At 37.9% G+C, this 11,945-nt stretch overlaps 1 protein-coding gene across 2 annotated transcripts in view; it reads left to right on the top strand.

Moving 5' to 3' along the window:
- TMEM182 (transmembrane protein 182) overlaps nt 1-11,604 on the top strand; it is a 31,171-nt gene extending 19,567 nt beyond the window's left edge. For both annotated transcript variants that reach the window (XM_053970582.1, XM_053970581.1), the window contains exons 4-5: nt 2,421-2,558; nt 10,519-11,604. In XM_053970582.1, coding sequence (XP_053826557.1) covers nt 2,421-2,558; nt 10,519-10,742 — 362 coding nt within the window. In that variant the 3' untranslated portion in view covers nt 10,743-11,604. The remainder of the gene's footprint in view (nt 1-2,420; nt 2,559-10,518) is intronic.
- Nucleotides 11,605-11,945: the final 341 nt, after the last annotated feature.

Raw genomic sequence — 11,945 nt, 5'->3', positions numbered from 1 at the left:
TGCTTGAAAAGTCACCGATTTGTGAGCAGATTTTGTACCTATCAACTACAATCTATTCTTTAATTGATGTTTAATGACTGAATTAGCTTACTAAACAAGCATTAGGATAATCAGACTTTATCTATGATTCTTTAGAGTAAATAACTGTTTTGGAGAAATAGAATGGAAGCTTCTGTCAGGGGGATAGCTAGGTGAAATCTATTTCCCACATAATGCATAAAATAGTTACAGTGTTGGAGCAGAGAAACAGCTTTTCTTTTCTATAGTTACAGAGAGGTTGAAACAAATTTCCATCAGTTACATTTGTACTTCTTTTGTACTCTATTTCTAAGAATATTTGAGCATCAAATCAAGCTTTTCTCATGAAATCTCATGAAAAATGGACTTTAAAGCTTTCTGTATGAAGAGTGGATAATGAAAATGGATGTTGGTTTTGCAATGCTGGAGAATCTCGTGTCCTCCTCCATTCAGAAAATAGAAACACTGCTACATGAATTAGGTGACTGACCATAATAATATACAAGAAAGCTTTTTCAAGGTTCATTTTGGCCAACATGTCCTATTATGTAGTATGACTTTGAAGTACCTTGGGCCACCCATGTAAAAGAGTTGGGTGGTTATAGATTGATTTAGTGGTATTAGGCTTTAAATGAGGAAGTAATGTCCCATGGACTTGGAGACTGCAATGAAGCTTATCAAAGTAGCCCCTTGAGTAAAATAATATGAAATTGCTTCAGAAACTCAAGACTTGAGAGATTTACCTTTCTAGGTCTCCATTCATTGTCCATTTGCATTAAGTGAATCATTTAACTATGTGTTTAACTTTAAATAGGTGCCTAAATCCCATAAGAGGTATAGTACTTAAAGCAAAACACACATTAACTGCTTTGCTGAGCCATAGCCTTATTTCTTACCTACTATTCCAATAACTTTTTGTTTATGCGAAGTGAAGACTTGGATATGAACCAAACCACAATTTTAACCCTTCTGCCAGGTACTCTCAGACACATTCATCCTTTTTATGCCCAAATCTGCTGATCAGTGTGGCGGAAAATTATGTCTCTGAATGTTTGCCTGGATTAAAAAGGGTGTTATTTAAAAAGTGTGGCTAATGTAATGTGGTGAGTGTGATCTAGCTAATACATTTACAAGGCTGATGATGTATACTTTAACTTGTGTTAAGCTGGTCAAGTTAAAAACCATAGACTTTTGGAATACATTAGTGGGAAACATGAGCTGCTAATGCCTAGTGCACCTTCAGATTTCAGATGAGAGCAAACCTGAATTATTACTGAATAGCTGTCTCTAACAAGCTGTATGAATTTGAATCTTTCAGGATGTGAACCAGTATAATAGTTGCTTGGTTGTGTTTTTCCATAACAGTAAGTAGGTGCTGTCAGATGATAAGTGGCAGTTTCTTTTGTGATACACTTTTCCTGACTTGCCAGCTGGCTTATATGCTTTCCCTCAGTTGGGTGGAAATGTTTTTCACTGACTGAATTGTCAGTGCTTCAAGATTTTCAGATCTGGCGATGGAGATCTTTACAACTCATAATTTTACTAATGGGTTGTGTTAATGTACCAATTTTTAAATTCATGGGAGAAATTTATGTCACTCTTGTAGCATTTGTAAAATGATGACTTTGTTAAATGGATGTGCAATTAACCAGCTAAAAACTAATTGTTAGAAAGACTCTTTTGGCCAGAGTATGTCACAAAACTCTCAGCTCATTTATCACCAGCTGCATCCATTAATTCAGCACTGCTTGGCACTGCCTAACGGGCTTCTGAAACATCACATTTTAAATTTAATAAAATACAAAGAGCTTTAGAGCAGAAATAGGCTGGTTTAAGACACTTAGATGTTTTTCAGAAATACAGTTTGCATTTTCTTAGTTTCTCCCTGTTCCTAGCTTAAGCTTCTTTCTGCTGAATATGACTATATATAAGGAGCATTATCCAGCTGTAAATTGTAAGGAACTTACAGATTGTTATTGGTGATATAGTCTGGGCACTAAGATGTTGCAGCTCTGCTTCTTCCACACAATTTTGGTAAAATAATTCTATCCTGTCAGTCCAATCATTTATCCCAAGGAATCACTGCTATAGCTTTGCTGTACCATTTTCTAAAGAGCATCAGTTTGGTCAGGTTGCTATCATTCAAGGTATTGCTAAATATTCAGCAGATGGATTTCATTCACAATAACTTGCATGCTGTTTTCCATGATCATCAGTTAAGGACTGATAATCAGACCTATTTTGATCCATATGATATCTAATGTATATGCAAAATAGAATTAATGTTTCATTTGTTAATGAGGCAAATGATAAAAGAAGGGGAAAGGAAAATCTTTGCTAGCCAACTTGGGTAAGTTCTAAAAAGCATTGTATTCTTTTTCTTCCTTTTTCCTTTTCTCTAGTTTATCGAGGTTTCTGGACAGTTCTTATGCTCCTGGGAGTTCTTACTGTTGTGGCAGCTAGTTTCCTCATCATCTGTGCAGCTCCTTTTGCCAGTCACATTCTATACAAAGCAGGAGGAGGCTTTTTCATCATTGCTGGTGGGTATACTGTTTGCTCAGTCAATTATAGAGCAGAAAAGATGAGTTATTTCTTCCATTTTCCTTAACCAAAAATGATATCAATCATGGTTAAAAGAAAGAGAAAGCATATGCTTCTATCCTTTTGCTTGTGGAGTGCCTGTCTTGGACACAGGTTCTTTGCACAGTTATTTAGTCATGAAGCTATTTTTGGGTTAAGGTTAAAAAAAACCCCACATCCAGGACAAATAATGGAATTACACTGCAATTTCAATCTACTTTTTTTTTAACAGAAAAAGAATGCATATTTAAGAATGTTGGCTTATAGGATTCTCAAGGGCTTTAGCTAAGGAGAGGGTTTTGTCCTTTATCAGTGATGCAAAAGATAATTACAGTAGACTCTGTAGAAGCTGGGAGATAGAACACATATACATGACCAATACAGGAAAATGCTTTGGATGTCATAGGACTAAACAAAATAGTAGTCATGTATGAGTAAGTAGGAGCTCTAAACCTCTGCAAATGAAAGATAACAAATAACTGAATTCCCTCCTTCCTCATAAGCCACATGTACAGTGGAGGATGCACCCTCCCAGGATTCAGCTGATACAGACAGCTCACTGGCACGCTGTTTGCTTAACCTTGAAAAGTCTGTGAAGATTTCACACTGGTGTGTAAGATATAGTTATATAGGATGTAAATGATAGTATGTGTTCCATCTCTGTTCTCCTTGGTTAAAAGCCAGGTGAGAGGCAGCCCTGTGAGAACATATTGTGTTACAGGGCAGAGCCACCCATGTCAGGACCACAAGGCCTGGGCTCTCTTTTTGCTTCTCATACTGACCCCCTGACCTTGCTTACCCGCAGCACCTCTAAGCTCTTTATATGCAGCTAGTGATCATTATTCCCTTCCAAAGGACTCTCAGTGAAGTGTGGGAAGTATTTTATAATATTTCAGTTGAAGAAAATCCTGCATACTTACATTTTATCTCTTGAGAATTACTCCTCCACACTTTTAAAAGACATACGAAAAATATTCATAGGCTGATGGAGATTCTAAGATATTTCAATGCTTTTTGTCACTAATTTGCAGGACAAGAGCCCATGCGAGTTTTGCTCTTTTTCTGCATTTGTAACGCATGAAAAACCTCAGCTGTCACTAGAAAGTAGCAGAAGCTGTTTGAGAGGAAAAGGGCACTTGAAAGATGTGGAACTGACTAGCAGAGGTGCAAAGCAATGCTTGTGTTCTCCACTCTGGGTCAGTTCATCTGCCCTCATTTAGGTGGGGAAAGTTAGATCCCCAAGCCTGTGCTAGCCTCCTTTGGCTTCCCTAGGAGGCCTGCAAGAGGCAATAACATTCATTGGCAGTAAAAACAGTAGGTATGTAAGAAGTTCCCCCAGCTGGGGATTCATTTCATACTGAAAGAGGGGCCTAATTGGATCAGATGAATGTGCTATGGAGGAACCCTACACCTCTTTTTCCTTTACTAAGAGAATCTAGAGAGACTATTTCTTTAGGTATGTGAAGTTAAGTGAGCTTTATTATCCCAGTGTGTGACCTTGGGTCTGTGTCTTTGCCCCTTTCACCCTTTGTGCCTATAGAGCAAATGTTCTTCAAAGGAAATCCTGATTTTTTTACTCTCTCTGTATGTAGCATGTTTCAACTTCAGGACTGTTCTCAATCAGGGCTTTAAAAAAAAGCTATGTTATTTTTACTATTACCATTTCTGTTGTTGAAAAGCAAAGATCTTTAGTGAAATTCTGCTATAATTTGTCAAAAAAAAAAAAAAAATAGTGGTGGCAGGAGAAAATAGGACCCATTCAGCTTGCTCAAGAGAGAGCAAGATAAGATAGAATCTGATGCAGAAGAGGGTGATATGCTCTACTGTGTCCCTGCTGCCCTGATCCCTTCCTGTGCCTATCTCCTTCAGGACTAGAGCCTGTTCATTTAACTGCCTGCTAAATCGAAGCAGGGCATGGAAGGGGAGAGTGATGAGAAGTGGTGTGTATTTATAACTTCTCAAACATGTGATCAGGATGCAGCCAGGGTGTGCATCTACTTAAACACAGACCTAATGGGAAAATCAGAAGGTGTAATATGACTTAGATTAATGTGACTTAGATTTAATGAAGTTAGAGTTCTTTTAAGACAGAAACCAGCAGGTTGCTTTGAAGAAAAAAGGGACTTATATACATTGTTTTGAAGGGGCCTGGATGCTATCTTACCACAAAATAAAGTATGTGTTATACTGTAGAGAATAGTCTTTTGAGAAGGAAGTTAGACAGGATGACTGTTCTTTGGAAGTTAGAAGTTCTTCTTAGGAAGAACAAAAAGTCATTTTCCTAATGACATGTCTTAAAAATAAGTTAGATGAAATAATTTTAATACCTGTTATTGGACATATCTTTATCCTTCTGCAACCTTAACTTACAAATTAGCAGCAGATAAAAGCTTTCCCTCAACTGAAGAGCGCAGTTTGTAGCATGATCTGCTGTGATGTCTTAGAGTTCAGGAAGTAGCTGGAGGTATTGGGAATGAGATTCTTGCCAACTGTTCAGCCATCTGAAAGCTGTTTTGTATGAACCAACTGCATACATTTCTACTGTTAACAGTAAGAAACACTCAGATGGACACCTCACCTTCTCTGTGATAAGGTGGATAGACTTGCCTTTTGGAGGGATCCATTCAAGAAGCCTAAACAGAGATCCCGAGTGACACAAATAAATTCACGTTGAAAAGGACCTCTTGTGGCAATCAAGTCTGACATCCCATTTAGAGCAGGATTGTCTTCAAAGTTACATCAGGCAGCTCAGAGCCTTATCCAATCAAGTTTTTAAAACCTCTAATAGCTGATGTTCCACAGCATCTTTGGGTGCTTGTCCCAGTTTTACCAACTTCATTGTGAGAAACGTTTTCTTTTTTCCTTGTTTTTACCTGCCCTTGATGCAGTTTGTGACTATTTCATCTCATCCTGTCAAGTCTGTAGGTCTCTGAAAATCTATCCCCATCTTTTCTATAACTCTATTTAGAAAAATGAAGGCTGGATTCTTCTCTAGAATCCCCAGCTTAGCCTCCACTTGTTCTCCATTCTCCTAAATGTTTTGGTGGTCATCACCTCAGTTTATCAGTTTATCTCAGTTTTCACATGGGGACCCCAAACTGGACATAGCTTACCACATATGATATCACAAGTGTTGAATAAAGGGTGATAATAGTATTTTCAAATCTAATGACGGTGTTCTTGCTAATGCAGCTCTGTATGAGGTTAATTTTAATTTTTGCCAGACCTGCTTGAATTCTTGTACACATAAAGGGACCATTCTTTTACTTTAAGGAAATTGTCAATGAGCAACATCAGATTCTTCTGGGCCCCTTCACCTTTGCCCTTCAAGGCAGCGTCTCTTGGGATCTTGCCTACCAGTTCTCTGCACAGATTGAAGCGTGTTCTTCTAAGTTCTGGGTCTTACCTTCTGTATTCCTCCTAGGATATTAACCTTTGCCATTCTGTGGCCATTATAACTACAATTAACACCATCTATCATTTTCCTGACCCATTTTTCCTTAATTGGGAGTAGCAAAACTTTGTAATCTTATTAACCACCTGAGGCCACAGGTGGAACTACACCTGCAATACCTGTGGGGAAAAGTAAGTATCAGATCAATGATACCACAGTCAGTGACTTGAGTCCTGCCTTTGCAGCCTCATCTCCGTGTCTGCAACATCAGAGGATGGTCCAAGTGCAGCTATGATACTGAAAACTGTAAGAATCCTTATAGTTGCTTTGAAGGTCATAGGAAAAGAAGGGAAAGCTGCCATAAAATGATCTTTTAGCCTTCAATAAAGTCCATAATTACTTTGTGCCTCTTTCTCTCTGGTGGTGGTGAAAACTTCCTCTTGTACTGATGCCAATAAGCAATATACCAGGCTGTGCACAGAGCATTACAGAATCACACCCTGGTGAAGAAACAAGATTAGAAGTATGACTGCTGCTTCCTGCCATAAGAGTGAAAAAAGATGGTACTTTAATTTGAGATCCTAGATGAGGAAAAAAATCTGTTTTCAGAGACATGTACCTACTCCCATAACTTTTGCATGGGATCCTCTGCATGTTCTTCAGCAGAGAATGCCAGACATTATTTTTAAGTAAAGGTCACAAGAGGCCAAGGTAGGTGGTAGAATCTGAAATAAGGACAAGAACAGAAAAATGCATTTAATAAAAAAATATACACACACAGAGAAGTTTTTCACAAGTGAGATAAAGAGTTCTAAACTTCCAGGCATAAGTAAAAAGCTCACATCATTCTTTCTAGCACCTGTTGTCTTCATGTCTGCATAGTAAAAGATTCATGCCATAAACAGCCATTCACCATTGACAAGTGAAAGGCATTTCTACGTGGGAAGAATCAGTACTAAAGGCCAGCAAACTGCTTCTTGAATTCACAGACATTTCTAAAGGTTCTGTATTCTTTCTCCTCTACAATATGCACAAGTATTTGTTTGAAAGAAATTCAAAAGAATGAATGTGAAAGACAGAAAAGAGTGACCTCAGAGAAGTCCGTGTCTTATCACACTGCACAGAGCTGTGTTTCAAACATGTGTGTTTATAAAAAAAAAAGGAAAATGGAAAAAAAGAAAGAAAAAGGAGTAGGAGGGAAGTATTTATTTGTCTTAATCTCTCTCAGACATATTTCATGTTCTAGGAATAATTTCCCTCATCATTACTGATTCATGCAACTGCTGTTCTATTTTTTATCTGCTAAAAGGCAAAGGCAAAAGGATGCCTGCACTCTATGAAACAGGTCTAAATGCCAAAAACGTAGAAATATATCATAGCACACACTGTTCTTAAAAATATTTGCTTCAAGAAATTGTGGATTTTTTTTTTTTCAATCTCAGTAATTTTGTCTTGGAGCTTGCCTTTGAGAGTTCATGACATTCACAATAGATTGTCAGAGCAAGACTGCAGGAGCAGATTTCTCAGGATAAATATACATTCAGTAAACTGTCTAAGTGCTTAACTCCTGTGAAGTCATAACTCTGTGAAAATTAGACAAAAGGAGTGCTAATGAATGAAATACTGATGGTGGCAACAGGACATGGTCAGTTTTTACTTAGCCTGATTCTATTGTTCAAGATATTTATTGAACATGCTAAGTAATACACCTATTAATTAGTCTCCATTAGCAGGTAATGAGAACCCTTAAATACTCCTTTAGTGCCTTAATTAACAAAGAGGGTTTACATACTCTTCCTTTCTTTTTGTTCCCTTTTAAGGAAGGACATTTATCTCTGCTTGACTTATATTTCTTCTGAAAATTTCCATACCCGACAATTCGTCACTCACAGGTGTAACAGCTTGCTGTGAAATCACACCCGATGGATGATAGATTCCCTGAAGCTGTTCTACCACTGGCAGCCCTGGCTTTCTATTTTGCACCTACATGGTGTTTCTAGTTTAACCACCTAGGTGTTGCTTCAGAGTGCCTGAAAAGCAAGGGGTGCCCATTTCTAGATTAAAGCACCTTTGATGCAGTTTTGTTTTAATGACAGATGTTTTTGACTAACTGCTCTACATAACTTTGCTTCTACCCAGTATGCCAGAGGGCTTTCCAGATGTGCAAGGCCTGGTTATACTTACCTGCTGCTATAGTAAGGGAATATACATCACTACTTTTTGTAATTATTATTGTTTTGGACTACGTTTTCCCCAATGTAGAGATTAAATAGAGGACTAGTTTGAAATGCATAGACACAGCCAGTTGAAGAGGTAAATTCCAATGTCCTTGTGGATTTTTCCAGATTATTAATGTATCTTTCCAAATCTTAGTCTATAATATTTTTGTTCAGATTTTGAAACCTTGAACAAAATCCAGATATCTAATAACTCCATTTATGAATTTGCCCCTGAATTTTCCTACTTTTTAAATCAAAAGTTACTAGCTCTGTTTTGTTCTAATTTTCCTATGTTGCCCACATTACCTGTTATCATTAGATGTTCTATTATAGGAATCTTCTGCTCAATTTGAATTATATTTGAGGAGTTTTCAATCTAATTTCTTATTCTTCTTGTCTGGCCCTAAGGCAATCCTTCTCTCTGATTGTTTCAGTGGTTTTATGTTTAATACAAGCACAGTACTGTATTCCATCAAAATTGAGTTTTGCTTAGGTAAAATACTTTCAAGATTGAATTTATGCCTCTTAGAGTTGAGTGTTGGGTTTTTTCAAACTTTGTTAGGAATTTGAACCTTAGCAAAAAATGTAATCCTGGAAGTGTATTTCATAGACATGAAATGTCTGCCTCCTTCTTTATTTAGTCTTTCTACTATTATTTCAGCCTCCTAGAAATTGCAGATCCTTTGGGAATGTTTTGATTATGCCTCAGCTGTTTTTTTGTTGCTCTTCAAAAGATAATGTTTATAAAGATTGAGCCATGAGCTCTCACCTGTCAGATGTTCAGGATGTATGTAAATATACTATATTTTGTCCATAAAGCAGTAGCAGGAAGATCACCAGATCACCAGGTTAAGCTGGTGCATCTAACATGCCGGCATCAAGGGAGTGAGTGAGACAACAGCTTCTCCCTGGTAAATGGGCAGAAAGGGTGGGGAAAAGAGGTTGTGAGGCAGCATCTCAGGTTGGGGATGGGGAAAGGTAACCATCAAAGGTTATCAAGACATGTGGATATGGAAGCAAATGCCTGGCCATGGGTGCTTCCAAAGTGCACTTGTGGGTTTTGCCACAAATAACACATTTGTTCAAGGTTGCATTGCAAGTATTTAGCTGGATGGAGAAGAAACCACAAGTATCTTTGACTTACAACCTGTAACCTCAAGTTTGGCAGTGAAGCGTTCCCAGGACTGTGCACTGAATTGTGTTTTAATGACGCACGTAAACATTCTGGGATAAAAACATGACGGGGTGGTGTCACTCAAATATTTGATTGTTGGAGTAGATGGTCCTGCTGCTGTAACTCTGCTGTGACAACTGGAGCTCAGGGAGCAAATGGGTACAGGCTGAAGCATGCAAAAAATTTAGACTCGTGCCCTCGGTCCTCCAGCAAATCTTCTTCTGGAGCATCTGTTCTGCAGGCTTGCATTTCTCAAGTGTCCACATTCCTCTAACGTGAAATGAAATATTAGGAATGCAACTGATACTTTGGAAGCACTTCTTGTGTCTCCTTCTGGTGTATAGTAACAAGGAGATTATCAAAGTTTGTAAGGACATGTGCTCCTATTACTATCATGTATAAACAATTCAAAGGCCTTTCAGAGGAGTGGTTGGGAAAAGGCTGTGAATTATGTGGTGGATTAATTTCAGGAAACTGTTGTATCCAATCTGAGGTTATTACTAATAACCTGTTTCATAGTTATTATTTAATTATTGTCGGGTTTTGTTCCTCTACGAAGAGCTTGTTTTCTAAAGGTGGATGATTTTGAATTAAATATATTTGAATTTTCATGCAAAATGAGTAGAATACTCTGAAGTTTTGTGTTCCAAACACAGCTCTTTTCATAAGAATAAAGAAGCAAATGCAGAGAGGTGAAGATAATAGAAAGATTTCCCATTCCTTTCTTTCTATATCTCATCCATAAGACTGTTAAAAACAATGCCAGAGTTTGGGAAGCAAAAGTACATTTTTTTTCCCAGATTGTCCCATTCCATTCCCCCTCCTTCCCCCACCTTGACCCCGAATTCAAAACAGTAAATACCTGCATGAATTTCGTCATAAAAAAGTCTGCCTACCAGAACCAGATAGCACCTTTGTCCCATGACAAAGAGCACCTTTGTCATGGGAGCATGCCTTTCAGCACAAATCAAGAGCAAGATGGAGGTAGTTAGAGGAAGCTAAAGGCAAAAATTATCCAGTGGTGGCTGACTGTGCCATGCAGACAGGATCTCAAGCACTGATGGATTTTTACAGTAAATGCCCCCAGCATCTGTCTCACACTCTGTTGTTAAAATCTGGTGTTTCTTTTCCAGGTGTCTTGTTTTCGCTGGTAGTCGTGATGTATGTCATCTGGGTCCAGGCCATGGCTGATCTGGAAAACTACACCAGCATGAAAAGAATGGATTGCCCAGACTTTGCTGTTTATGTACGTTATGGCTGGTCGTTTATGTTGGCTCCTATAGGAGTATTTTTTGCTTTATTAGCAGGAATGCTGTTCTTGTTGGTAGGGCGTGCCATTTATTTACACTCAGACTAGTCAGACGCTGCTGAAGGGAATACAGCAATACTTGCGAAACTTTGTGGCAAGAGTAAACTGGAACACAATTTTGTACATTATTACCATTATGGGAATCTTAAATGTGCAGGCAGACTTCTAGAAGTTCTTCTATTACTTGTTTAAGGGTAAGGGACACAAAACTCGGTACAGGAAGAAATGACCTTTAGTCCCATCTAGTTGTTTTTAATTCTTTAGAAAGTACACATGTGGTTCTTCACATTGTACTATTAGTAGCATTTTTGTAGGTTAACAAACAGAAAAAGACAATTTTTTTTTGCAAGTAAAATATGAACATGAATTGTCTCAAATCAACATTTTATTCATTTATCTTTTAGCATTTACACTGTTCTTCTGTTTGTAGAGAATGGCACAAGGTAGAGGAGAAGGCAAACATTCAAACACAGTAATTCCATCTAGCTCCTCTCCTGTTTTCCACTACTTGCCTTAGCTTTAATAGCAGCAAACATGTCTGCACTTTATAAAAATAGAGTGCAGTTGCTCATGCAGCATCCATAGGAAGAGGACGAGAGAAGAAAATTGCCACTAATGTGTAAAAGCTTAACTGTTCTATTACCCATTTCTCTTTTCTGTATGCATTTGAAAGCTGTATACTTCTGTATTCTGATATCCATGTGTTAGATGATTCTGTAAGCCAAAATGCCATAGTAGAATCACTATCTGAAGTTATGCCAAAATTGTATTTTGAATTATGGCATTAATATTTTAATTAAGTTTTAACCCTTTTATTTTTCAGTGGAACAACTGGCTCCTCTAAAAAATATTTTCATGGTTGTGTAAAATTAATTTTTTATTAAAAAAGGTTTATTATCAAGACAGTATTTAGGACATGGAAATGTGTGTCTTGTGCAGCCTTCATTTTCCCACATGTTAAATATCTGCATTATAGACCAGATCCTACTTGCCTACTAGGCTTGCTAGGGAAAGCAATGAGCCTAGCTAAGACAGCCAGGGAGATGAATTTGGTACTGCATTGTAGGAATGACTGGTTCTGTGTGTGTGTGCGTGCACATCTGTGTGGAAGATGGGGTAAAGATGAGACTGTATGCATGGTATGGAAAAGATGGGGTTGAGTTTTAACAATGGGGAAACTTTGTCTGGCATTGGGCCCAAATAGAAATTAAATCCATCTGAGAGTGTGCTGGTTTTCACTTTGTAACTCAA

Source organism: Vidua macroura, chromosome 2, assembly GCF_024509145.1.
Source record: "Vidua macroura isolate BioBank_ID:100142 chromosome 2, ASM2450914v1, whole genome shotgun sequence".
NCBI classification, from domain to species: Eukaryota; Metazoa; Chordata; class Aves; order Passeriformes; family Viduidae; genus Vidua; species Vidua macroura.
The sequence above is the reverse complement of the archived record's forward strand: the minus strand, read 5'-3'. Positions and strand labels throughout refer to the sequence as shown.